Genomic DNA, 27,028 nt, shown 5'->3' with positions numbered 1-27,028 from the left:
CCTCCCATGAACCCTGGGAAGTGCTTGTTTTGACCATCCTGTTTCATAGGTGAGGAGACTATGGATCAGAAGGGAGGGGCCTTGCTCAGGGGAGAATGACCTGTCTTCTGGCAAGTCCATGCCACTTCCACATATGAGGGGGACTCCTCAGAGAAGGTCCCCAGGGGAGGGAGAGGCAGAGGTCCTGGAAAGAGAGTTAGGTGGGGCAGCGGGGTGACAGGAGACCAGGGTGTGTGGAAGGGGCCCCTCAGAGCTCAAGGGTCCAGGCCTAAAGGAAGGGCCTGACCTCTCCCCTCCCTCCTTTGCTCCTTCCTCCCTCCTCTGTTCCCCGTCTCTCCCCACCAACCCATTCTCTGCCCCTCTCCTGCCCTTCGCAGACTCTGGCTTCAGTTGTTACTCCAACAGGGCCGCGTCTCCAGCCTCCGAGCCACACTGGAGACACGTGCACTGTAGAATACACCTGAGCCCGGTCCCGGAGACCCCCCGCCACATCTCCCCACCTCCCTGATGAGCTCAGCCCCATCCTGTGGGCTCCATGCCTCCAACATTCACAACCAGCCCCTCCCGAGCCCCTCACCAATTCCAAGCCCATCTCAATCAGGTAGGAATTGGATGGCCAGTCAGCTCTCTGTGTTCTTGACTCTCTGGCCTCCTCAGCCCCTAGCACAGGGTCTGGGGTGAGGAAAGGATGGGATGAGGGAACAGCAGAGTGGGCAAAGGGAGGGAGGCCAGAGCCAAGTGGGGGAGGCAGAAGATGGCCTGTGGGGGGGCGGGGGCTCAGGATAGGCTCATGCCTAGGCATGCCCCCCATGCCCCTCTGCCTTATTCTCATGGCAGAGCCAACAGTGACCTCCACCTGCGTTGCTCACGTTCTCCTCAGCGTCACAGCCTTCCTCCCAAGCACACAGCAGCCCCTCATCACTGCCATCCCCAACACCTGATGCCTCTACTGTTCTTGACTCCTGGCCAAGGGCCCATGCGGGCAAGGTGAGGCATGGCCTGGGAGTCCCAAGGAGACAGGTATAAGCTGGCCATGAGTCAGTCATACCACTAAAGAGAAGCCTGGGTCAGAGGGAGGTGTGCTGCCTGCTGCCAGTGGTGTGTAGACAAGGACAGGGCCCTGCTAGGGAGTTGGTGCCCCAACAAAGGACTGGGGGAACCCTGCTGGCCTTCAGCTCTGGGTTCCATGACCCTTAATGTCTTTGAACCCTTCTCAGCCTCACCCCCTCACATGGCCTTCAGGGTGGGTTGGGAGCTGAACAAAGCAAGTCCAGGAGCTTCTGAAAGGCAGAGACAGTGGCCCAGGCGGGAGAGAAGGATGGAGCTGAGTGAACCGCTGGGACCAGCGTCAGAGACGAATTAATGTCTCTCAGGAAACGATGGTCGAAGGAACAATTGGACCCATGAATGATTGAATAAATGAACGACTGGCCTCCCTTCTCTGGGCCTCCCTCCAGGAACATTTTGTCTTTGCTCCCTCGCTCAGGCCAGTCTGAGTCTCCCACCCAGGGCTCTTACAGCCTGTGCTCCCCATGATGGCGTGGAGTGCAGAGTTTCCACTATAGTCCACCTGGCTCCCCCATCAGACTGGGGGCTCTTAGAGGGCAGAGGTTGTATCCTATTCCTCCTGCGGACCCCAGTATCATGCAACCCCCATCACAGGTGTCAGGAGGTATTCACTGAGTTATCTATCAAATGATCAGCTAGACTCCCAAGTGCCCAGGGCTGTTGGGCTGTGAAGGGTATATGCCATTACCAAGCAAGAGGGGTGGACCCCATGACTTCTGGAGACCGCTGGGCCAGGAAGACAGCTAAGTCCTCTCAAAGTCTCCCAAGTCTAGCACAGTTACTGTCTTAGAGGAGCCTAAGGAATGAGAGTGCCCTGTACAGAGGACTTTGGCAACAGTTCCAAAACATCTCTGCAGGCTGGGGGGCCCTTCTGCCTCAGGATCACCTCCCCATGCAGAGAGGGCAGGGGATAGATGGTATGTCAGGAGGAAGAGGCCCTTTCCCTGAAGCACTAACATTATCACCTTCTTTCATGAGTGAGATTACCTCCTCCAGGCAGCCTTCCTGGGTGGGTCACTTGTCCTCCTCTCAACCCTCCTGAGAATTCGCACAGGACCAGAGTTGACAGGGCCTCAGGCCTATGGAACCTAGTCCCCAGCTTAACCAGGGGAGACTAAGACACAGAGAGGCAGGAAAGGACTTGCCCAGTTCTCACCCAGAGTCAGGCTTCCCAAGTGGTTCTAGTGGTAAAGAACCCACCTGCCAGTGCAGGAGACTTAAGAGACACAGGTTTGATCCCTGGGTCAGGAAGATCCCCTGGAGGGGGGCATGGCAATCCACTCCAATATTCTCTCCTGGAGAATCCCATTGACAGAGGAGCCTAACGGGCTACAGTCCACAGGGTCACAAAGAGTTGGACACGACTGAGCGACTAAGCATGCATGCACCTGGAGTCAGGAGGCCTTGCTCCGGCCAAAGGCCTTCGGGACACACTAGGCTCCCTCCCCGCTGAGCACTGTTGTCTTAGAGGTCCCTCAGCTTCCGTCTTGGCTGGTGGATGGACTGAGCCCCTCTCAGATGTGGGGAGGGGCTGGGTGTCTTCCTCCAAGTCAGGGACAGGACCTCCGGTCTCTCCCTGTTCCAGACACAGTGCCCACAGTGGGAAGTCAATAAAGGATGGCACTGGCCTGGCACAGGGTTAGTGTGGGCCTGCAGAGGGCAGGGAGGAAGGGCTGGCCTGGGGAGGGGCTGCTGGGGGTGAAGGGGGCAGGCCGGGCAGGGCGTCCCCTCCAGCACAAGGCTGACAGCAGGCCACAGAGGGGACTCTCCCGGCTCTGACCTAAGCTCTGTTTCCCTCCCAGCCTTCCTGGATTCTCCATGTCTGTCCCTCTCCCTCAGTCTGTTCTTCTCTGGCATGCGTCTCTCCCACAGCCTCACTGCTGGGTCCCATGACTGTATTTGGCTCTGTCTTCAGGGTCTGGCCCATCTCAGCTGTTCCCCAATTCCCGGCGCATGTGGGGGTTGGGAGGGAGGGTGAGTATGAGAAAGAGACTGGGACAGAGATAAGGACCGATTCAGAAGCTGAAGAACAAAAGAAGAGCCAGGAGGGGACCTTGGGGCCGGGGCCAGGGAGGCAGGGCTGGCCAGGGTCCTCAAACCTCGCTGGCCCAGAGGACGAAGCCCGAACTGGAGGGAGGGGCGGGGTCCACCCTTCCCCTCTGCACTGGCTCCTGGCCCCCCTTCCTTCTCCCTGCCCCTGCAGGAATGTGTGAGCATTCTCATTGTTCCTAAAAATAATCCCACTGTATTGGGGGTTGGAATGAGAAATCTTCTGGGCAGGGTTCGTCTCAGGCATGCCCCTGCCTCTGGGCTTCCAACTTTGTTCCCCAGAGCGGGGGCCTTTCTGAGCCAACCCCCTCAACACACCTGCCATGGCTCCCAGGGCCCCAGAATAGGCTCTGAGCTCTGGGACTTGTTGGAACTGTTTGTGAAGCACCCCAGACTAGGCCACTGTTATTCCTACTGATGCCCGGGTCCAGGTTCCACACTCCCAGCCTCTTCCCAACTCTCCAACCTTCTCCCCCCACCATCCCATCATCCTCCCGCCTCCAGGCCTTGGCTCCTTTATTTCCATTTCTTCACTTTTCCCCTCCTGTCCTTCTAGGCTCAGCCCAAGTCTGCTCTGGTGCCCCACCCCAGCTGTGCTCTCTTGCTCCCCATTCAGTCCTTCAGGGTTCAGGGGAGTCTCACCCCCACCTTGCCTCCTCTTCTCCCCTTGGCAGATCAGCACGGGCTGGGCCTCCCCCCACCTCCACTCCCTGAGCAAAGCTCTGAGGAACCGCCCTTCTCCAGGGAAGGGGTTGTTGGTGGGGAGACGCTGCAGGCTCTGGGCTCCTACACCCTACCCTGACCCCAGCATCTCCCCACCAGCTTTGGTTTTCTCTTCTGCACCCTGGAATGTCTCCTGATTTCAGTCTCAAAGGGAAGGCCCATCCAGTCTCACCTCCTCTCTGCCTCCATTTTTCAGATGGGGGAACCGAGCCCCAGAGAGGGGAGGTGATGGGCCCCCGAGTCCACGGGAAGTTGGCCGTGGGCCTTGGTCACACTGCATCATTATGCAGGGTCCCCGTCCATGGGGCTCCAGAGGCAGGCTCCTCACACAACCCACCACCCCACCCACCCCACCCGGGCAGGCAGGCTGGCATCCAAAAGTATTTGCCTTTGGAGGGCCTAGGAAGCCACAGAACAAACATCCGGAGTCGCTGGAACTTCTCCTACTTTCCCTCCTCATATCCCAAGGATCTGGGAGCCGCTGAGCGCATGTGTACACACACACACACACACACACACACACACACAGAGCTCAGGGCCGGGTAAACATGTGAGCTCAGGAAATCTCGTGCTATTGCTGTGCCTGTGAGAATCTATCTGTGCAGGTCCTTTAGAGGCCCCCAAACCCTAAAAAGACGAGACTGTCCCCCAACCTCACCAGTGTGTGTGTTAGTCGCTCAGTTGTGTCCAACTCTTTGCGATGCTATGGACTATAGCTGGCCAGGCTCCTCTGACCAGGGGATTCTCCATGCAAGAATACAGGAGTGGGTTGCCATGCCCTTCTCCAGACCTTCTAAATTTTGTCTTGGAAATGAACGCTAGAATTGCTTTTGCATTAACTTTTCTGGCTGCAAAATTCCAGATACACTCATCCCACCTGACTTTTTCCCCCACATTATGGGGAGCTCCTGCTCAGCTGGTGACCTGAGCACACATGTGGCCTGTCCCTCAGTTGTCCATAATGCATGTCCCTATGGACCATCACGTGACCACAGCAGAATATGTCCCTCGGGTCATTAGGGGGATGTCTGTGTGAAAGCATGTGGGTCTGGGACTCTGGGAGTGTGAGCACACCCCTGAGACCATGTCTGTGCGTGAGCCATCTGTGCATGTGGGGGCCTGTGTGGGTGTGATGTGGGTTGGTGATGTCTATGTGGGCCTGGGTGTGCACAGCAAGTGTGTAATTGTTTGTGGAACTGTGAGTGCATCAGCGGCTGGTTTTGTCTCTGAACAAATGAATAAGTTTATGGCTGAGTGTTGGCATCTGTGCCTATGGGGGGTTTGATGCACCTGCCCTGCGCACCCCATCACCTCCTCCATCACCTCTGGCAGACCTGGGCCCACAAGTCTTCCCCACCACACATCACCTGTGTGGCACTGGACAAGCTTTCCATCTCCCTGGGCTCAGTTTTCTCATCTATAAAATGGTGACTTCTCCCAGAGCCGCTGAGAAGACTCAAGAGGAATCTTGCGGTCCTGCCTAAGTGGCTCCCAGCCGGGGGGCTAGGGCACTTCCGTGCAAGTTACAAAGAGGGACCCCAACCCTCTGGGCAAATGAAGCCTGAGGGACAAGGGTTGGTCGGGGGGTTGAGTGCAAGCTGGGTTTCAGCACTGTCGGAACCCTGTGTGAGTAAAGTTCAACCTGCGAGCTTAGAAGCTGTGACCCTGCAGGTGACCAGGAAACAGAAACTCCCTATCTTCCTGCCCCCGCTCCAGGTATGCAGCCTGGAACTAGAGGATCTCTGGCTCTGGACAGAGATAAGGCTCTGTGAACACCCACTCCCACCAAACTCCCCCTGGGGCTCTTCCCCCTTCACCCACCCTCTACCCCGCCTTCTCCAAAGCCCAAGAGAAGGCCCTACAGAAGCCATGACGGGGACTGACCAGATCAGGGATGCAGAGACAAGCTAGGCCAGCCAGAGGATCAGAGACCACCCCGACCCCCACCTCCACCCCCACCAATGACAACTCTCCTTGTCCGACAGGGAGGCTGAGACGGAGAGGACCAGGGACCGTCCATAGACACAATGAACCTAATCATCTCAAGCTTCTGTCTCAAGATCTCTGGACCTGGAGTTGGGGAGTTCCAAGCTCTGGACTCTGTGGGCTCCGAAACGGAGCCCAAGGGAGTGGGCAGGGATCCAAGAGAAAGGCCCTTCCAGACCTGAGCCCTCAGCTGTGGGTGTGGGTCTCCTACCCACCACCCCCCACCCCCCGCAACCCTGGCCAGATCCCCCACTGGTGTGATAACCACATTATGGCATTTTTTCTTGAACAAATTGCATCGGCCTAATTGAATGAGGCTGCAGGAGCCTGGGCGAGAGGCTGACAGCGGGTGAGGATGGCAGGAGCCAGGGAGAGGAGGGTGTGGGAGCAACATGGGATGGGGAGGTCCTGACAATGCTGAGCAGAGGACAGAAGGGATGGGAGAGGGAAAGTGGAGGGCTGAGAACATAAAACACATCATTTGTTCTCTTCAGCCCCTCTGCACACCCACTGGTGCTCACATCACACTGGGTGCCTGGACACTGGGATGCAAGAGATGGTCTCCCCAAGGGACCACTGAGCATTCACTTAGTGCCAGGCACTGTGTTCACTTGCACCGTTTCACGTAATCCTCCCACCAGCCCCATTTTATTCTTGAGAGAATTGAGGCTTAAGAGAGAAAATGACCTGCTAAATGTCAGAGCCAGAACCATAGCCCTTGCTCTTACTGGGTACCTGCCGCATCCCAGTGCCGTGCTCCCACCCTGCCTCCAGGAAGCCTTCCTGGGGTGCTCAGAGAAAGGAGGAGGCCTCACGCCAGCTCATACTTGGGCCCAGACACCATGTCTATCCCCACTGAGTGCTCCTGCTCGTCCACTCTGTGATGTCTGCCCTCTGTCTGAGGGTCAGCAGCCGAGGCTGGGGCTGATCCCACACAATCACACCCGCGACCCCTCTCATCCCATGCAGCATCCACTCTATGTCACACTCATCGGCTCAGGGCGAAACAGGGAGGACACGATCGCTGCTGCCGTCACATGGCATGTCCCACACACTCGGCGACACACAATCATTTCATGGTGTCCACAGTGCCACACATCACTGAGTGTCACTGGGCCACACATAGAGAAACTATCCCTTTGGTCCTCACTCAGGGCGAGGCCCACGTTCAGTGTCACCCACACACTGCGTTCCCAAGGTCCCCAACACACCCTCACACAGACTCACACACACACAGTTCCAAGCTGGCTCTGGGCTGCACTGTCTCATGTCATCCAGGACCTTAAAAATATCCACCTTTGATGAAATGACATCATTTCTGAGATTTGCATTAAAATGCTTCAGCAAAAGAGCCTACAAAATGGGAGAAAATATTTGCGAATCATATGTCTGATAAGGGGTTGGTATCCAGAATATACAAAGAAGCCCTACAGCTCAACCACAAAATAAACAACCTGATTTTTAAATGGGAAAAGACCTTGAATAGACATTTCTCTAAAGAAGATGTACAAATGGCTGACAAACACGTGAAAAGATGTTTGACATCACTAATCATCAGGGCACACAAATCAAAACCACAGGGAGACATCACCTCACATTCATTGAAATGGCCACTATTTAAAAAAAAAAAAAAAACAGAAAATAAGTGTGGGTGAGGATGTAGAGAAACCGAACCCCTCATACACTGTCAATGGGAATGTAAAATTGTACAGCTGCTGTGGAAAATAGTACAGTGGTTCCTCAAAATTAAAGATTAAATTATCATATACCCTTCAGGGTATGTATCTAAAAAACTGAAATCAGGATCTTAAAGATATATCTGCACATCCATGTTCATAGCATCATTATTCATGAAAAGGTGGAGCAACCAAAGTGTACATCAAGGGATGAACTAATAAACAAAATGTGATTTATTCATACAATAGAATATTATTTAGCCTCAAAAAGGAAGGAAATTCTGACATATATTATGACATAGCCTGGATGAAAATTAAGGACATTGTGGTGAATGAAATGAGAATCACAAAAAGACAAATACTATATGATTCCACTCATATGAGATACCTAGGATAGTCAGATTCATAGAGACAGAAAACAGAATAGTGGTTTCCTGGGCTAGAGGGAGAGGGAGTTGTTTAATGGATATAAGTTTCAGTTTTGCAAAACGAAAAATGTTCTGGAAAATGGTTGCACATCCCTGCAAATGTATTTAGCACCACTGAAATCTCTATTGAAAAATAAATAGTTAAGATGGTCAATTTTATATTATGCATATTTTACCACAATTCAAAATATTTCAAGAAAGGAAAATGAAAATAAAAAGGAGGGATCGATGAACTAAATATGTCTAAATCTTAATGACTTTTATATTTGAGTGATGGGTATATGACCAGCTTATTGTATTATTCTCCCAAGCGCTGTGTGTTTAAAATATTCCATAATAAGAAAAAATTGTACTCTCCCTTGACCTCACACCCCTTTGGAGCAACCACACATCCTCTCTGCATCCCTTCACAGCCAAAGGTCTCCAGAGGACTGACTATGCTCTGTCTTCACCACCATTCACCACCTGCCCAGGCCATCTGGCTTCTGGCCCCACCCTGTCACCGACAGGGTTCTTGTCTGGCTCAGTTGAGCACATGGCCCAGCCCAGCACCATCTCCCTGTTCCCACCTTACCTGACGGCTTGGCAGCATCTCACCCCGTTGACCCTCTCCCGCTCCCTAACTTCCAGCTTCACCCAATCTGGTCTCCTCCACCTCCCTGGCCGTGCCTGCTCTGTCTCACTGCAGCTCTTCACCTCAGGGTTCAGTCCTCAGTCCTCACCTCTTCTCTCCCTATGTCTCTCCCCAGGTCATCCCAGCCAGGTCTGTGGTTTAACAAATCAGCCCTACCTGCTGGCTTGCAAATGTATCCCCAGCCTGGCCTTAGCTGCCCATCACCTGGATGTTTGACTTACATCTGAAACAGGTCTGTCAATTTCTGTCTCCTTGTCCTCTCCCACTCCATGCCTTTCCCAGTAACATCGCCACAAACCATCCCTTGGTTCTTCAAATTAGAAACCTGGGAGCCATTCTCCTTTTTTCCTTCTGGTTCATCAGCAAGTTCTGTCATTTCTACCTGCAAATATCTCCAAAGTTTGTTCATTTCTCTCCAACTCTTCTGCCCTCCCCTTAGCCCAGGCACCACCATCTCCAGCCTGGGGGGCTACAATTGCCTTCAACTCTCTGCCTACCTCCTCTCAGCCCCTCCAACTGGTTCCCCCTCATACACTCTGCAACAAGAGAATAGACGCTTTCAAACCCATAAATTAGACCGTGTCACTTCCCTGCCTGAATCCAGCAGGGTCTTCCCATGACAGCATTTTACACAGGGTTGTGGACTAACAGCTCACACTGTCACAAGCATTACAGGACTGCAGAGTATCACACACTGGTTTTCACACACGATGCCACTCTGTGTTACACCCTTGCTTGCACACTCAGCCTCCCTGTATGCCCGGGGCCCACATTAACAGTTCAGTGTCAGACACTTGAGCCCCCAAACTCAGGACCACACGTTACTGCACAGTGTCACTCATCCGTGTTTACATATTTGATCCTCACAGCGTCACACTTGGCATCACTTAGCATCACACAACCAATATCACGGGGTCACACCATCAGCAGCACGTCCACTGTCTCACACAGTCCTGGGCAAGTGGTGGCACGCATTTGGTATCACTATTTTGGCGGCATGCATTTGGTGTGTGTCATCTGGTGTCACACTCGGTGACTCACCCACTCTCCACACAGTATCCCATGATTTCACAAAGTCAGGGTCACAAAGCAGAACCCCTGCTGCCCCACTGTCAGGGTCTCAGTGTCACCCTCGGCATCACCCTGGGGCCCACAAGCTGCCCCCACCCCCACCCCACCAGGTCCCGTGGCCAGAGCTGCTGCCCCATGTCAAGGCTGTTTCCTGTTGTTGTGCTGAGTCCTCAGCCACTGCCTGTTCCTTCAAGGATTTCCTGTTGTCAGGGCCCCCGTCAGGGATACACAGCCTAAAGTCCAAGAGTTGCACCCCCCACCCCGCCCCAGCAGGGACCTGGGGCCCCTCTAACTGCCTCCATCCTTGCTGGGCTCGTGTGGGATTCCCCCTCACCCCATTCAATCAACTTGGCTCCCACGTGTGCCTGGGCTTGTCCTAAATCACTGAAAGGTGACCTCTGGGCCCTGCCTCACCCCCAGGGGGCCCAGACCTGTGTTTCCCAGGGAGGGGACTCTTGGGCAGCCTGGACACAGCTGTCTGGACTGTCTGAGCGGCTTGGAACAAGACCTTTGCTGATCTGTGGGGCTCAGCCTGAAGCTGCTGGGAGCCAGAGCAGGACAGGCTCCTGGGCGGGGGAGGGCAAAGGGTTAGGGGGTTAGGGAGTCAGGGAAGACTTCCCAGAGGAAGCCAGCTGAGAGCTGGGACATACAAGGAAGTGGAAGAAACGGCATCCCAGGTGGGGTCAACAGACAGGAGCAAAGGCTTGGAGGCAGGAACCGGAGGAGACGGGTTGACAGGGATGAAAATAGGAACGTGACAGAGGCGAGGTTATGCGGCGGCTTCTCTCCTATCAGCTGCCTCCTCTCTCTGCGCGCGCCGGCATTCAGACTCCAGCTCCTGCGGGAGCCGCAGGGCACACCCTTCCTGGCTCAGCTTTTGGGGGCCCCACAGATTGCCCCCCAAGGCCACCAAGCCCCCTCACCTCCTGCCCCAGGGCAGCCCGCAGGAAGGACAGGCGGAGGCCAGCGCACGCTCCCCACACGGCCTGAGATAAATATTTCCCGGGAAACGGAACTTGTTCTCTCTGTGTTTACAGCCAAGGGCCAGGCAGGGTGGTGGGGGAGGGGCCAGCCAGAGGAGCCTCCAGCCCCGGGGCCACAGCATCTGGCCCAGCATCGGCCTTGACCTACTGTCTGCCTCGGAGTCAGTCCCCACCTCCTCTGAGCCTCCATTTCAAGCGCTGAGGGGACCACCCGGGGCCTTGGCCAGCCCACAAGTCTGGCCCAGGCTCAGCTGTGTCTTCCCTGGGTGTAAACGCCTGGTGCTTGATGCCTGCCCCTGCAGACTAGGCTTCTCCAACGGCAGGACTTGCATCTGCCCATCTCTACCTCGTCCTTGGTCAGTCAGGGATGTGGACAGATGGATGGACAGATAGACAGACAGGCTGGGGTGGCAGCTGAGATTGCCTCCCTGGCCCAGGTCCCTGCACACCCTGGGCCTATGCAGCCCGACAGGTGGGCGCAGACAGATGGCAGGGCCTGGGGGCCCCCGTGGACACCAGATGCTACGACCAACTTGTTGGCAGTGGCTCCCTGCGGGCCATGGGGCAGCTTTGAGGCCACTTGCTCCTGATGTGCGGAATCCAGGAGGAGGCTGGCAGGTCTCCCAGCCCGAAGCAGTCACTTAAGAATCTTAAATACGAGCATGGGAAGAGCTGCCTGCAGTGGCCCGTCCAGCCTCACCCCAACGTTCCCAGCACAGTAACCTGGGCTCCACTGACATGTCGGCCTTCTCCCCGGCAGACCCAGGGGCATCCTACCCACATGCCCTTGCACAAGCTGCTCCTCTCACCCCCGAAGCCTTTCCCAACCCCCACAACAATTCTACCCAACAGCCCCACCCTGGCTCCTGCCCCTGCCTATGGCTAGCCCACCACCAGGGCCCACTTATTCACCATTGCTGGCCTCAGCCTCACTCTAGACTCGGAGATCAAGCATTCCTCAGACCAGGACCCAAGGGCGAAAAGGTTTTTGGAGCTGGGTTCTCAGCACGGAGCCAGCCTCCTGCAGCCCCCTGTAAGTCCTTGCTCCAGGCTCCGCTGTGTGTCTGGTCCCCGTCCTGTTGTCCTCAGAGGGTCCTCTCAGAAGCCAGCTACATGGACCTCCCTGACTATCCAGCTGATCTCTGGTCATTAATCACTGACTTTACCCCTCCTTATCCTTCAAAGTTCCAAGGTGTCCCCTCCAGGAAGTCTGCACCCAATACAGCAATACAGTTCTTAGAAGTACTTCATCCTCATCTCGCAGCCATTCTTTTTGGATCAAGAAGCATTTATTGGGCACCTACTACATACCAGGCCTATGCCAAGCCCCACATCAGCCCAGGAGAGACTAAGAAGACTCAGTCTTGGTTCCTACCAGCCAGAAACTTACAACTACATGGGAAAGGATATATAACCACATGGTGTAACAAGTTGTCTGACTGTAAGTTCAGGGAAGCTTGGAGGTGTGAGTGCCCAGGAGGGGTTGGGAAGGCCAGTTTGACCTGAGGTGGAGGGAGCAATCGGAGAGGACTTCACAAAGGAGGTGGCATCTAATCTGGGGCTTGAAACAGGAGCATGTGTGTGCCTGCGTGCTGAGTTGCTTCAGTCTTGTTCAACTCTTCGCGACCCTGTGGGCTGTAGCCCACCAGGCTCCACTGTCCACGGGATTCTCCAGGCAAGAATACTGGAGTGGGTTGCCATGCTCTTTTTCAGGGGATCTTCTTGACCCAGGGATCAAACCTGAGTCTTGTGTCTCCTGCATTGCCAGGTGGATTCTTTACCACTAGCGCCAAAAGGAGTAGGTAGAGGAAAAAGGGAAAGGCATTCCAGAGAGAGGGGTCAGTGAGAACAAAGTCAGGGGAGATCAGCAAGAGCAGGTGTCCCGGAAGTGAGCATCGCCATGTCTTGGGGCAAGGGGTGGACATGAAAGGGTCCAGCAGGTATAGTTGGCAATGCCATGGCCAAGGTGTGGTCTTTCCTTATCCAGTGGGAAGCCATAGAGGAGCCAGTGCTGGGCAGAGCACTAGGGTGCTTGGTGTGGATACCCGTGCACTTGTTCACGTCTGCCTCTTCCCAGTCCCTGCCCCAGCTGGGTTTCCTAAACCTCGTCTGGGCCCTGAGAGCCATCACAGAAGCGCAGAGACGGCATTCGCCCCGAGTGCTCAGCTCACTGCTTGAACTGCCTCAGCCCTGACATCCAGAGAGAGTAACGGCCCTGGCGCTGAAGGAGGATTCCAGATGGTGCCTGAAGAGCCCCTCCTCCAAGTCGGCCAGCTGGCACTGGGGCCAGGGAGCCATTCGAAGAAGGTGTGCTGAACAGACACCCGATGGGAGGGCTGAGAGCCGGCAGTCCTGCTCTCGTGGCTGTTGTGCTGCCAGCAGCAAGAGAATGAGCTGTGCCCACCCAGCCCCATGGGGAACCTGGTCTCACAAAGCAGAGCCATCTAGACCTGGCTCCAAGGATCTCACCCTTGAGGGAAGCAGGGAGGCTGCCAACTCCCTCCAGGGATCCTCTGTGGGCCAGGCCTGGGGCAGGCGCCTCACACATACTATCTTTGTAACTTCTCCCAACAGGCCTGCTGTGATTATTATGTCCAATAATAGTGATTATGTCCAGTGATGGTGAAGCTTCTTATCCCCTTTTGACAGGTGAGGGGAATTGATGCTCAAGTTGGTTAAGGGACTGGCCCAAGGTCACACCCCTAGGAAGTGGTGAAGCTGGTACTTGAACTCATGCTCACCTGACCCCATGGTCTGTCCACTGGATAAGTGCATTCACCACCCCAGGTTCCACCCTCATAGGAGGCTCCTCATCAGTCTCCCATCCCTCTTTCCCTCCAGGGGTCCCAATAGTTTGAGCCACACCCTAGGGTTCCTACTCTGTCCAGTCCTAGCCTTTCTGTGTTAGGGGGTCCCCAGGGAGAGCAACCTGTCTCTTTCCAGCAAGGCTGAGCATGGGCCTGGGCACTCGGGAAGGGGTGCTAAGTGAACCCAGAAACACAGCAGGTGCTGCTCAGAGGCCAGGCAGATACCTGCCATCTCCGTGATGGGTGTGGGACTAGGGGGAAAGAACTGAGACCCGGGGGGGCTCATAGCCCATATCTTTGGGCTGAGAGGGGGGGCAGCGGGACCCAGGTGAAGGAAAGGCAGCAGGAACAAATGTGGATGATGGAGGGGAAGCCTCATGGGGAGGGTGAGGAAGGAGGCAGAACTTGAACTTGCAGGGAACAGGGCCAAGGGCCAAGGGCAAGGCGGCTCTACACAGAGAAAGAAACGAGAAGCCTGGGCCCGGCTCCTGCCCTTGCAGCCCCGCTCCCATCGCCCAGGATGGGCTCAGCTTCTCCAAAGCCCTCTCCCCTCTCCGCTTCCTGGGAGGATGACAAATCCAGTCTTTCCTGGCGGGTGGCAGCGGCTGCAGAGACACTGCTGGCTCCCAGGAACACCATCTGTCCCAGCTCCCGGGGGAGCCCCCGCCCCACGGGGAATGCCACGGCCAGAAATAAATTAATAATGATTCCCCAGGTCCCCCCCTCTCCCTCGCCTAGCACCCAGCTGCAGGCACATCCTCGGGGCTGGGCTCCGTGTCCCAGCAGTGAGCCCATGCTGACACCGCTGGGCACCAGGCCCCGCACGGGCATCTTTGGCCATCTCACCCAAGGGCAGAGAGCGAGCCAGGGTTGAATATGTGACATAGGTCCACTTTCAGTTCTGCCTCTGATTCACTCCCTGTGTGACCCCGCTGGGCCTCAGCTTCCCCTAAGTAGAAGAATCACAGCCCCTGCCTTCCAGGGAGGTCGTGGGGATTAAAGAGGGAAGTGGATCTACAGCTCCTGGCCCAGAGGAGGGGCTGATACAGCCACAGTCTCCCCTTCCTCTCAGCCAGGCCCCCAGGGCACAGGGGAGGCTCATCAAAGGCTCTCTGATCTCACACACACCCCTCCTCTGTGCCAACCTTCACCAACCCTAACCCACCCCATTGTGACTCAGGATCCCATGGACACTTGACAGTTCTTATGAGGCGCCCCCAAAGGCATGGTTAGGGACTGAGATGGCACCCCTCATCTCAAAGGAAAGGTGCTCCCTGAGCCCTCCTCAGGCACCCTTTGGAGGGTGGTGGGAGACTCAGGAATGGACAAGGCACATTCCTAGGCTCAGGGTGCTCACAGTTCAGAGGGGGAGACATCCCAGTCACAAGATGGAGAAAATAGGGTGCTAAAGGCACAGGCAGCAGAATGTCCCAGCAGCTGACGGCCAAAGCAGGAGAGCTCAGAGGAGGGAGCCTGAAAGGCAGGGAGGGCTTCCTGGAGGAGGCGAGGCTAGAGCTGAGCCCAGAAGGATTTGGGAAGCTGAAGGGGAAAGAGGCCAGCCGGAGTGGTGCTAGGGAGGCAGGAGTGAATGAAGGGGGAACTGTGACCTGGTTGAGGCTGTAGAGGGAGCCGGGGAGGGGGAGCAGGGAGAATTTTTAAGCTGAAAAGTGACAAGTTCAGGTTTGTGAGTTAGAAAGATGTTTCTGGCAGTCACTTGGAGAAGGGGGGCACCTGAGAGGAGACAGCCAATGAGCCATCCAGGGGAAAGGTGACCCGTCCCAGACCAGGGTAGGCAGTGGGAGAGCTGGAGAGTTCACCAGATACTCAGAGCTGAGAATCAACAGTGAATTGTTGGGTGAGGGTGGGGAGGATGAGGGAGGAGCCCCAGTGACACCCAGGTGACTCCGGAGGAGGGTGAATCCTCATGGGGAGGGAACTCTGGGCAGGAATAGGGAGGGAGAGGTGGTCTTGGTCTGGGGTGACCCTAAGCCAGAGGGGGTGGGGCTGGGATTCAGCTCCAGCCTCCCAGTCCTCCCAGGGGTGGGGGTAGCGCTCAGACTGGCCCCCAGCCTGCGCCCCCCACCCCCCACCCCGAAGCCCACCCCAGTCCGCCCTCCCTCCGCTGAGCTCTCACCTGCAGTGTGTCGTCTCCACTCCCCGGGGGCACTGGCTCCTGTGCAAGGAGGTCCCGGCTGGCTGCAGAGACAAGAAAGCCAGGGGCTGAGGCCGGCCAGGCCCTCCCCCGTCTCCCCAGGCTGCCCCTCCACCAGCCCCCAGCAGACCCAGGACCTCCTATCTCCCACAGGCGGCCTCCTCCAGGGAGCCTTGCCTGATGGCCCCTGCTTCCCATGGGCGCGTCTGACTCTGGTGTGTTCTCAGTCCCTCAACTCTGAGAATAGAGCCACTCTTTCCTTCAGCCTGGGGCTCCTCAAGGGTGGACATGACCACGCTGTTACCCCTCCTGAGGTCCCCTCTGCTTCTGCTTCTCTCCTTCTCTCCACTGTCTGAGCCTCAGCTTCCCGTCTATAAAATGGGGTTCGTATTGTCCAGCTCACAGCCACTGGGCTGGGCTTCCAGCTGGGGTTGCTGGGAAGTGAATGGGATCATACATGTGAGTCCTCAAGCCCAGCACAGTGCACAGACGTCTGGGCTCCAATCGGACCCCCAACCTGCATCCTATCAGCTCTATCCCACAGCTCCTCATGGGCTGGAAGACACACCAGGACCTGCTCACTCATTCATGGGAGCCCACCACCCCGGGGGGCATCCAGAATCGGATCCACTCTGGGAGGTGCTGCCCAGGGGCCGGCTATCCCTCCCCACCCCCACCCACAAGCGCACCCAGGCATCGGACAGGCACAGGCGGCGGGATATTCTGAGCCTGGCTTCGTTCCCGTCAGCTGCTGGCCGCCATGCCCGCCTGGCGCGAGCGCAGGGGCTGATTTGATTTGGCAGCTTGGCAAGCGTGTGGTGGGGAGGGGGAGCTGGTGGGGATGAGACACCCATCCCTGCTAGGAAATAAACAGCCTCGGGCACTCAGCGAGCTGGTGGGGAGGGCACGAGTCAGCGCGGGGTGGGGGCAGGGGGCAGTTCTGGGTCTTCTGCCTGGCGCTCCTTTCATCTCACTGAGGCTCTGGACACCTGCTGGAATCTGCGGTTCTCCTTGGGTCACCCTCGGGGTGACAGCAGCTGCACCTGGTGTGTGGATGCTTGTGGAGGGGGGGCTCTGGCAGAGTGTCTGCTTGCCCCACGTGTCCCTGTGTCCTGTGGCGTCTCCCTCCTCGGCAGTGCCTTCAGCTGGGCCCGAGTGTTGCCAAGGATGCCTGGGGTCTAGGGGCAGAGGGGTTGATGGTCTAGACGGTGCCATCTCTCAGGGTGACTGTGGCTCCATGGCTGGGCCTCGATGGGGGACTGACTGTAGCCCAGGGTGTGACAAGGTCGCCCATGTGCCTGAGTCTACTGCAGGGCCTCATGTGCGTTGGCTCGGCCTGTTCCTTCCCTCTGTGTGATGACCCCGCTAACCCAGCCATGTCCGGCAGAGGAAATGACGAGGGCCAAGATAAGTGTCTGACCTAAGGGCCCATCCCTTTGTCCACAAGCCTAAGCCTTCTTTTCCATCCTGGCCTCCGATGGTCCACCCACCGCCACCACTGAGTTGCCCAGGGACAGCCCCCTCCCCCACCTGAGAAGACGCAGTGCTAGTTTCACTCAATTCTAACTGCACCCCAGGTTCTCCACCACTCCCTGGAGAGGCTCCTGCCCCACGCCCTCTGGTTCCGCGTCACCCAGCTCAAGCACACGGAAGGTGGACAGGACTGGGGGTGGGAGTCTCAGCTAGGCATTCACAGTGCCTCCATAATCCTACTCCAAACTTCATGTTTATCACCTTCCTACTCAGAGCAGTCCAGCTCGCCCCTGCCTGAGGCCCCAGGAGTCTACACCATCCTGTTAATATGTTGCTGCCACCTTGGGGATCAGGACTCCACAGCTTTCCAATTAGAGAGCTGCTGCTGGGTCAGGAGCTCTGATGCTGTGACCTCTGCACTGAGAGGGAGGGGGAAGGGGACAGTCAGACCAGGACCCTAGTCCTTAGGGACCCACAGGCCAGGGGTGTGCCCCAGACATCGGCCAGGAGGTCAGGGTAGGGTGGAGCCTACTTTGGGAAAGACGCAATGTCTCATCTGTCACCGCCTCCCCATTGTCCCACCGTCCTCTGGGGACCTCAGGACTCTCCCCACCCAGCCACAGGAAGCCGAGCCCCTCCTGGAGACAGAAGGAGGGAACACTGAAGGAGGTGCTCCAGGGCCAGAGGGAGACTCAGCCGTGCCCTTGGGGTCATAGAGGAGGAACCTAGGCTCAACAGAACTCAGTTATCACAAAGGGACTGGTGGGAAAGGGACTCTGAAGAGAAGTCCCCGGGGGCTTCCTGGAGGAGGTGTGCAGTGCCTCATAGGAAGAGAAACTAGGTTCCAGGACAGCCTCCTAACTACATGACAGAGGTTTGCCCCTGGGACTTATATACAGTTGCAAGTGTCTGTGTGTCCATGTGTGCATGGGTGTGCACCCCAGTCATAGAGTCCTAGGCTCTGGTCTGTGTCCCATGGGCACTGTCTGCCCAAGGTAGGGGTCAGCCAGGCAGCAGAGAAGAGGGCAAAGGAAAAGAAGGGAGAACAGCTCAGACCTGAGGAGAGAAGCCTGTCGGGTTAGCCATGCATGACACAGGCAGTCCTGAAACCCTAGATGCCTGACGCCAAGACTGTGCCTCCATGACCTGGGTTCCACTGTAGCCTACTGTGCAACCTCGGACAGGACCCTCCCCTCTCTGAGCTACCGTCCTCACCTGAGGAATAAAAGGGGCGGACCTGATGATCTCCTAGGGCCCTTCCAAGTCTAACAGTCTTCTGGAGAGACTGACATACAAAGACAGCCAGAGACAGAAACTCATAGGGATGGGGAGAGAGCCCAGCGAGAAGTAGAGGAGAGGGAGGGGTACGGCAGCAGGAAGACGAGGGAGGAGAACCCCAGAGCGGGCGCCTGTGGGTCGGGCAGCTGGGGAGGGATTCCCTGCTGGGGACCCTAGCCTCACGGCCCAGACAAGCTGTGGTAGACCATGTAGCCTCGTAGATGACAGCGAGCAATTATCGCCACCCCACCTGCCCCCTGGCCTGTGGGAGGAGAAAGATGGCGGGTGACAGACAAAGGCCCTCTCCCCCGACCCAAGTCCGGCCTGCACTTTCAGGCCCTGCTGTGCTGTGTGATGGGTCTGGGTTCTCGCCTCTGTCACTGAATCTGTGAACACACCAGGCTGGGTCTTGGTCGGTGGTACTGGTGGGCTCTGAGGGACCCAGCCAGGGCAGGCTGGAGGTTCTTTCCCCACCTCTGGTGTGGGTGCTGAGACTGCACAACCCAAGAGGCAACGAGCTGCCGGACCAATGATCTGGCCTTGTGCTGGGCTGGTGGCCTGAGCCCCCACCAGTCATTAGCCCTTCAGGCCCCCTAGCCTGGGACCTCCCTTCCTTAAGTCCTTCTCACAGCCACCCCCAGGGCACAAACTGGGCCCTCCCTCCTTAGCCTGTCCTCAAGAGGTGCTGATGGGTCCCTAACCAATGCCCACACTGCCCCTCTAGCTGCCTGCCCTCTGCCCCAGTCGGAGGCCCTTTGTACTTGAGCCTCACAGCAGAGCTTCGTGCATTCCCATGTCTGTGTCCAGGAAGTGTTCATGTCCTGTTTTCCCCCTCAGGCCGGGGCTGCCAGGGAAGGAGGGGGTGGGGGTGAGCAGGCCTCTCCTTCCTCCACTGTGAACATTTCTCCCACAGGCTTTAGGGATTGGGAGGAAAGGGCACTCCTCTCTCTGCCATAGTCTGAAATGATTAGGGACAGAGGGATGAAGGAAATCACCCCTTACCCTGCAAGCTTAGGGAGTGGTGGATCTCACATGGGCAGGTACACCAGTTCTGCTGTTGCAGGAGAAATGGTCTGTGCAACTCAGGCTGAGAGGGTCTCCTTCCCCACTAACTGCCAACCCCGCCCCTCTTCCACTCCCTCCCTGGGGTGGGGGCCGACCCTGGCCCCAAGCTGTCTCCATTGCTTCTTGCTATGTTTTTAATAACTGAACATCAACATTAACGAAGCAGGTGGTTGCAGCTCTTCCCAGAAACCCCATTTAGAATCATTGAATCATCAAATCCAAGAATCTTAGAATCACAGAAAGTCTGCCTCTTCGGCTCCTAGAGTCTCAGCATCTTAAAGTCACAGAATGTCAGAACCACACAGCCAGGCATCCACACAGCCCTGGCTGGGAGCTGAGAGCCATGAAAAGCTGGAACCCCACAAACTGACAATGGTGGATGCTCCTGAGAGCTCATCTCACCCAACTTCCTTTTCTTACAGGTGAGAAAATGTAGCCTAAAAAGTGGTGCTATGCAAGATCATCGGACAGTAGGAGCCAAGCAATGCCTAATCCTGAGATTTTAAAATGGGACCTCAACATCTGGTCTTCCAGAAATGGTGCAACTTTTACATTAGGAAATACAGATATTCAAGTTGGAGTAATGCTGTTCTTTTAGCTTTGCTCACACCTCCTGCCTCCCAGCCCCCAGTCCCCCACCCCCCACCCCTGTCCCATCCTCCCTCCCCCGCTTGCTGCCCTGCCCCTACTGGGTCCTAAAGCGGGCACCTCTTCTCTCTGACCCCCCACCCTCGGTTCTTGAAACTCCCTCACCATCTCCTCTCCCCAAAATGGGTGAAGTTCAAGGGGTCAAGTTCCTCAAGGTGAGGGACAGGAAAAGCAAAATGCCTGCTGAAGGAAACCACCAGTCAGAGAGCAGGCTTCCCAGCGGAGGTGCCCTGAAGGAGAGGCCAGAAGGTCCTAGACCATCCCCTACCCCACCCCGGGGCGGGTGTCTGGCCACACCAGAGCAGTAGCTTCAAGGGAGCGGGATCCAAAGGGGTGGGAAGCAGTGAAGGCATACAGTTGATATTAGAACCATCACGGATGTATGCTTAGCATTTTCATAAATTTACATTTTAACTCATTTTCGAATGTACTCATATATTTTTGAATTTGAATTTTATTAAATGTTACATTTTACAGATTGTTTTAATTTTTGAATGCTGAATACTCCTTGCCCAGGGCAGATCCCAAGTCCCCACACTACAGACAAGGATGTGACAACCCCCAGCGGAATCTAGGTCTCCTGGTCTCAGTTTATCCTCAAACCTCCTAACCTGGGAAGCCATCCTGAGACCTTCTGCTCCATAGAAGGCCCTGACGCAGGCCCAGGCATGTGCTCTCAAACCCTGTCTTCCCTCTCGGCCACCCAGACCCCATGGTGGCTCTCCCTCTTCTCTCCTAGAGCTGACCAGCTTCCTCCTCCCCTTCTGCCCCTCTGTCCCCTCCCCTCCAACTCAGGCTTTTCCTTGTTCAGCTCCATCATCCCACATCTGAAGGAACTGCCCCAGCCTCCCACCTTACCCCTTCTATGAGCTCCCCAGCCCTGGCCCAGGGAACTTTGGAACACGCAGGTCTGAGCAGTCACTGTCCTGCTTTCAATTCTTCTCCTAGTGCCTAGATCCCTCTGGAGAAAGTCCAAATTCCTTGACATGGCATAAAAGTCCTGCACAATTTGGCCCCTGCCAGCCTCACCAGCCTCATCTCTTGATGCTTCAGCAGCACCCCTCCCCCCAGCCATCCCATCACTCAGCCGCTCTGACAGTCCAGCACCCAGCTCCACAGAACGCTTCCCTCCCTCTGTCTGTCACCAGCAAGCCTTCACATTCGCGATTCTCTCCTTCTCCCTGTCCAGAACTTTCTCCTGGCTCATCCCTCAGCTCCCACTTTAGATATACTTCCTCCTGGAAGCTCCCCAACTTGCCTTCCCTGCAACTTTGGGCTGAATTAGGGGCCCCTGCCCTGTCCCACCATGGCCCCCAAGTTTCTCTCCAGAGTTGCCCTCCCCACACAATCTATCAGCATTCATCTTTGTCTGTGCCCCTCCATCACCCCATCACCTGACCACCATTGGCCCTGGTACCTGGGTCTGTCCACCTGCCAAGAGGCAGATGCCTTGTTGCTCAGACTTAGGGCAATGTGTGGCTGAAGTTTAAGGTCTACACTGTGTTCTCTCTACCTACCATCTCTGTTGGGCACATAGTAGGTGCTCATAAAGGCCTGGCAGTACACAGTTATGGCATGGACAGGGAGGGCTGGGATAGTCAGAGGAAGTGAGAGTTCCTGGGCTGGGCTGGGGACTTCCTGGAGGAAGCATCTGGGACAATACTCCACGTGTCAGCCCTAAGACAGCAATTGAGGACAGGCCACACAGGAAGTCACCAACCCAGCCTTAGGACCATCAGAGCAAACCATCAAAGTGAGGCCAGAGTCTGCAATGAGCCAGATTCAGTGACCAGGGCTCAGGACAAGGCCACTGGAAGGGGATGGTGGTGCATTCAGGGAAGACTTCCTGGAGGAGAGAATACTTCCGGCTGGTTCGGGGCAAGGGAGAAGGTGGAGGTGAAGCAAATTGGAGACAGAGATGTGAAAGAGAAAGCTCTGTTCCATCTTGTCCTTTATCCCTTAGAGGAAAGGGAGGTGGGAGTCAGATGGGCAGGAAGACAGACAGAAGGCCAAGGCGGCATGGTGATAACATCAATGCTGACCCATGGCCAGGGCGGGTATGGATGGCTGGGGCTGGCAGGGAGCAGGTCCCCAGCTGTGGTTGGGAAACGTTTCCTGTCTCCTTGCCAGGGGGGTCATTAATAATCATTTACCCGCCACAGGCAGCCCGGAGGCCAGCCAGGGAGCAGCATGGTGCTGGGGCCAGAGCCCAGCCTGGCAGCCAGAGAGCTGTATTCTGGGACCAGCCATGCCACCTTGCTGTGAAGCCTGCACAAGTCAGCTGACTTCTCGGTCTCTGGCGACACTGGGCAAAGGAAGGTTTCAAGAGGAGGCTCCCTAAAGACCTCCCCACTCTAGGCCTCAGTTTCCCTAGACGGCAGCGGGGCTGCCAACCCCACAGGGGACTGGGACCCCTGATAATCAGTATGAGCATCTGGACTACGCTAAGCCCAGGTCAGGACACATGGGAAGGGCAGATCCCGCCCAGCCTCTGAAGAGCTCATGTTCTAGTGGGAGCCAGACCCCAATACCATGGGATGCCTGCCTGCAGCACATCAAGTGCACATCAGGCTGCGGGAAAACACAGAAAGAGGGCCATCTGCCCAGGACTGGAGGGGCTGACAATGTGGATGGGCCACAAAGACGGGGTTCCTTAGACACAGAAAGTGGGAACCCCATGAGGCCTGTTTGGTCACTGCTATACGCCCAGCACTTAACACCGTGCCTGCCTGTGGCCTAGCAGGTACTCAATAAATGCTTTCAGACAGTGGAATGAGCTCATCTGTTAAAGGAGACATTTGTGAAAGGAGCTTGGAATCTGGAAAGAGCTGCCTAAAGCTGATGATGAAGATAACGACAATGATGATTCTGGCCAAAGACAATCAGGATGGGCCAGACGTGAAAACTTGAGAAGGAAGGAGGCCCAGAGATGGCCACCTGAAGTCAGACAGTATTGCTTGGGAATGTTCAACAGCCTTCAAGATCCCTCTCTTCCAATTGGCCCAGAATCTTCCTCAATCTCAGGCTGTATTTCTCTACATCCCCTCCAGGGCTCAGCTCAAGCTCACTCACTTCAGAGAACCTTCTGGAATGTGGTGCTGAGGCAGTGGCCCTGAGCCCCTTCCCCTGACTGACTCCGATGGTCTCTGTGGCTCCCAACCACCAGGAGTCCTGTCTTTTCATGTTCTCGAGTCCCTTTTGGAAAGCTGCCCACTAAGGTCTCCCCATACCTTTCTCTGGAGAATATGACCTGGATCCTCCTACTGGGTCCATCAAATGTGAAGGTCCCAAAAGGTGTGATCAGGTCTCCTTTTTAAGATTAAAGCCCTGGGCAGACAGAAACTATCCCCCCATCAGATGTGGGATCAATATGAGTGGAGATTGGTTGAGGTCTTCTTGGTTGTCTCCCAGCCCAGGAAGCCTCTCCGGGCACCACACAGAGAAGGGAAGAGGACCAGCCAGCCTACAGAAGAGGGAACAGGGCTGCTCAGCACCCCGGAGATGACGTGAGCAGGAAGGGCACTGGGCCATGCTCGGGACTGAGACCTCACGGTTGGCAAACCCGCCCAACTCCAAGCCCAGCCCCAGCTGCTCTTATGTCAAGAAGGCACCATGGTGGATACCACCCAGGCCTCAGTACCTGTGCCTGAACCCCCACCCTCTGCAGAGCACTGTGAGCTGGTAGTGAAACACAGTGACCCCGAGACACGTGCATCCTCTCTCCACCCCTTCCAATCCCGGCCCCAAACACGAGACAGGCTAAGAGGAAAAGAACAAAGGTTCCCAGACCTCGACATCACCCGCCGCCCGCCTGTCCAGCGCCTGCTCGACCGGAAACCCAAGACAAAGGCCCCGGTGAAAGCGAGGAGGATGAAGGGCAAAGGGTAAAGGCAGCCTGGCTTGGGCATCTCTGGGGACCTAACTGGGAAGAAAGCAACGACAGGATGGCAGTCAAGCCCTCCTCACACACACACATTTTTGGGACACCTGCTGTATTCTGCCCACTTGAACATTACACACTGTGTTCTTCACCCCAAACACCTTATACACACACTCCCTCACCCACTGCAGCACCCTCCACAGGCCTCCACACTGCCTCACCCCCACACATACCCTTGCTCCCTGGACACCCTTCATACATAAACAGCTCATAGGGAGAAAAGATCACATAATCCACATCACACGGAAAAGTCATCCAGCTCAAACACCCACGCTTCACACCACACTCACTCAACCTCCCACACGCACCTCTCACACCCTATACTCACCTCTCCAAGCACACACACATCCAATTAAATTCAATACACACACACACCACCAGACACAGACACACCCTGCATAAATAATGTGCATACCTAATGTCACATCAAAATATCACATGTTTATGGGCACACACAGCTCCTTAGCACAGACAGTCCTGCCTGCACACTGCCTCCTCCCCACATACACTTGTGTGTGCACACACACACATACACTTAGTCAACAAGTCTTTGCCTTGGACCCCTGGGCCCTGGCCACTGCACTCTTTCCTACCCAGAGTTGTACCAACAACCATCACATAGACATATGACACTCAAACACCAACACACATGTCCCCATATATTTCCTGACCAACTCCAGGATGTAACTTGGTGACTCGAAGCCAGTCACCTTGGCTGCAAACACACTCACACATTCACAGCGACCCTCTCCCCACCCCCTTAGTAAAACCTTTCATCGGGGCCCAGCAGTGGCTTTTCCTGATTACATACAACAGTTTATAACATACATACACACAGTCCCCTATGTAAGTGGCCCCTACAACTACTCCACCCCATGAAGACAGACACACACCATGTACACATAAGTTCCCCACACATGCAACAGTCATATGAACAGCTACCACTCCACATGCACAACTCAGCCTCCCCAGCTGCACGTGCCATGCAATACCATATACTCATTGTTCATTGTGTGAACCCCAGTGCCCCACTGCACGATCCCCACCTGCCTTAAATCCCTGGGCACCGCCCAAGGGCTGCGTGCTCCATGTTTAGCCCCTTCTACCAGCACCCACACCATGACAACATGGGGAGTGGTGGAGGCTCTGGGGACACTGGCCTGGCATTCTGAGCCAGTCCCCTCACCACCCAAAATCAGAGACTGACATAAGGGGGACGATGACCACATGGAAAGGCCCTAGAACAAAGATAGAAACCTGGAGAAATTGGAGGAGTGATGGGCAGGCCGAGAGAGGTGGGCACATGGGCAAGAGAGACCAAACAGGAGAGAAACAGAGGGGCAGAGAGAGAGAGGATGCCCAGAAAGACTCATAGAAGCCAGAAAAGAAACCAGAGAATAAATTGGAGCCAACATACCCAGAGAGAAACAAGAGGAGAGGGTGAGACAAGCCAGAAAAGACTGAGATCTCTTATAGAGGAGGGAGGAGAGGGGAAAGCAGGAACAGAGTGGGAGGGGGATCCTGCAGAGAAGGAGAGAGAAACCGAGATGGAAAGGGCATTGAGACTCAGGGGTGGGGTCTCATGTGAGGACTGAGTCCAGATGTTTGAGTAGGAACCTGGATGGGGGCATAGATGAGGCTGTGGAGTAGGGGCTCAGGGGCGTGAGGTGAGGTTCCAGCTCTGAGGTGGGGTCCTGGCTGAGAGTTGGGATTCAGGTATTCTGGGTGTATCTGGAATCTGAAAATATATTGGGGATCCAGGGATATGGGCAGGGGTCCTCTACTATTATGGGAATAAGGGGGTTCCAGGCTCCAGCAGAATTCTTGGGTGTGCCAGGGGGTCCCACTGTGGATTGGGAGTTCAGTGCTTGGGGTGGAGTCCCAGATCTGAAACCGGCTCAGAGTCTGGCATGAGGTTTTGAACTGTGAACTGGGCATTCAAGGTCTCTGGGTATGGGCTGCAGTTCCAGCACAGAAGTGGGACTCAAACTGGGGCGGGGGGTGGGGGTGGGGGTTTCATCACCCTAGGAGGGTTGAGGAGCAGGGTGGACCATGAGGCCGGCGACAGCACGCTCAGCGGAGGACCGGGCCGGGAGCTCACCCAGCACCCGGTTCCCCTCGAGCCTAGAGCGGGCCCCCGCTCCCTACCTGCAGGCTGTCGGCGCATGGCTGCGGCGGCGGCGGCGGCGGTTCGTCCGGCTTGAGGAAGACCTGCTGGCCCCGCCTGAAGAATTGGACAACAGCGATGAGGATGTGGTGCAGCACCAGGACCATGCTCGCAGCCGCCCGCCCGCCCGCCGGCCCGGCCGCTGCGCTCGGTCGGCGCGTCCGCGACAGCTTCGCCGGGTCCGCGCGAGTGTCCGCCCCGGCCCCGCCCCGAACCGCCCGCTTCCCGCCCCTCGACCGCCGGGCCCCGCCCCGAACCGCCCATGTCCCCGCCCCTCGACCGCCCCGGCCCCGCCCATCTCCGCGCATCCGTGGACGGCACCTCTCAGCTTGTCCAATCTTCGGACCCCCATCAGAGCCCCCCACCAGCTGTCACTTCCCTTATCTCTCCGCTCTCAAGATTCTTCCGGCTGGTCCGCTACTGGGATCCCCCGCCAGGTAGCCCGCTTTCCGCCTTCGCTCCCTTCTCCTGCTCCTCCTCCACTCCTTTCACTACCTCTCAGGAGTCGCTTCTCTGAGCCCCTTTCCTGTCTGATCACATCCTCTCCCCCTCCACTTACTTATAAAGTCCTGGAGCCGGGCCACGGCCCGAAGGCAGAGAGACCAGTGCAGTGAGGGAGTGGAGGGCGGTCCGCTAGGGGAGATAGAAGGGAAGGGACCACTGGTACGACACACGGGATCCTGGGCTTGCTCTTCTTCCAGGAAAAAGAGGGGAATCAGGGGAAATTTTAGAGGTCGCTCGGAGTCGGACAAGCTCTGGGAGCAGTAGCAAATCTGGGAGGGAGACACGTGCGCACCGACACGCTAGCGCACAGACAGGCGCACCATTCCTGAATCGAGGGTAGGCGCACTGGGCCCCCAGCACTGGGCAGGTAGGTCTG

At 56.3% G+C, this 27,028-nt stretch overlaps 1 protein-coding gene across 2 annotated transcripts in view; it reads right to left on the bottom strand.

Moving 5' to 3' along the window:
- The window catches only part of PDE2A (phosphodiesterase 2A), a 67,571-nt gene extending 41,247 nt beyond the window's left edge, over positions 1 to 26,324 (bottom strand). Inside the window, exons 1-2 of one of the 2 annotated variants that reach the window (XM_065944683.1) lie at positions 26,130 to 26,284; positions 15,560 to 15,621 (exon numbers count right to left, since the gene is read on the bottom strand). In XM_065944683.1, coding sequence (XP_065800755.1) covers positions 15,560 to 15,621; positions 26,130 to 26,148 — 81 coding nt within the window. In that variant the 5' untranslated portion in view covers positions 26,149 to 26,284. Of the gene's footprint in view, positions 1 to 15,559; positions 15,622 to 26,129 lie in introns of both variants that reach the window. The other variant, XM_065944682.1, reaches the window with a different exon arrangement.
- Between the last annotated feature and the right edge of the window lie 704 nt (positions 26,325 to 27,028).

The sequence above is a fragment of the Muntiacus reevesi genome, chromosome 9 (assembly GCF_963930625.1).
Source record: "Muntiacus reevesi chromosome 9, mMunRee1.1, whole genome shotgun sequence".
NCBI lineage: Eukaryota > Metazoa > Chordata > Mammalia > Artiodactyla > Cervidae > Muntiacus > Muntiacus reevesi.
This window is presented reverse-complemented; position numbering and strand designations above follow the sequence as displayed.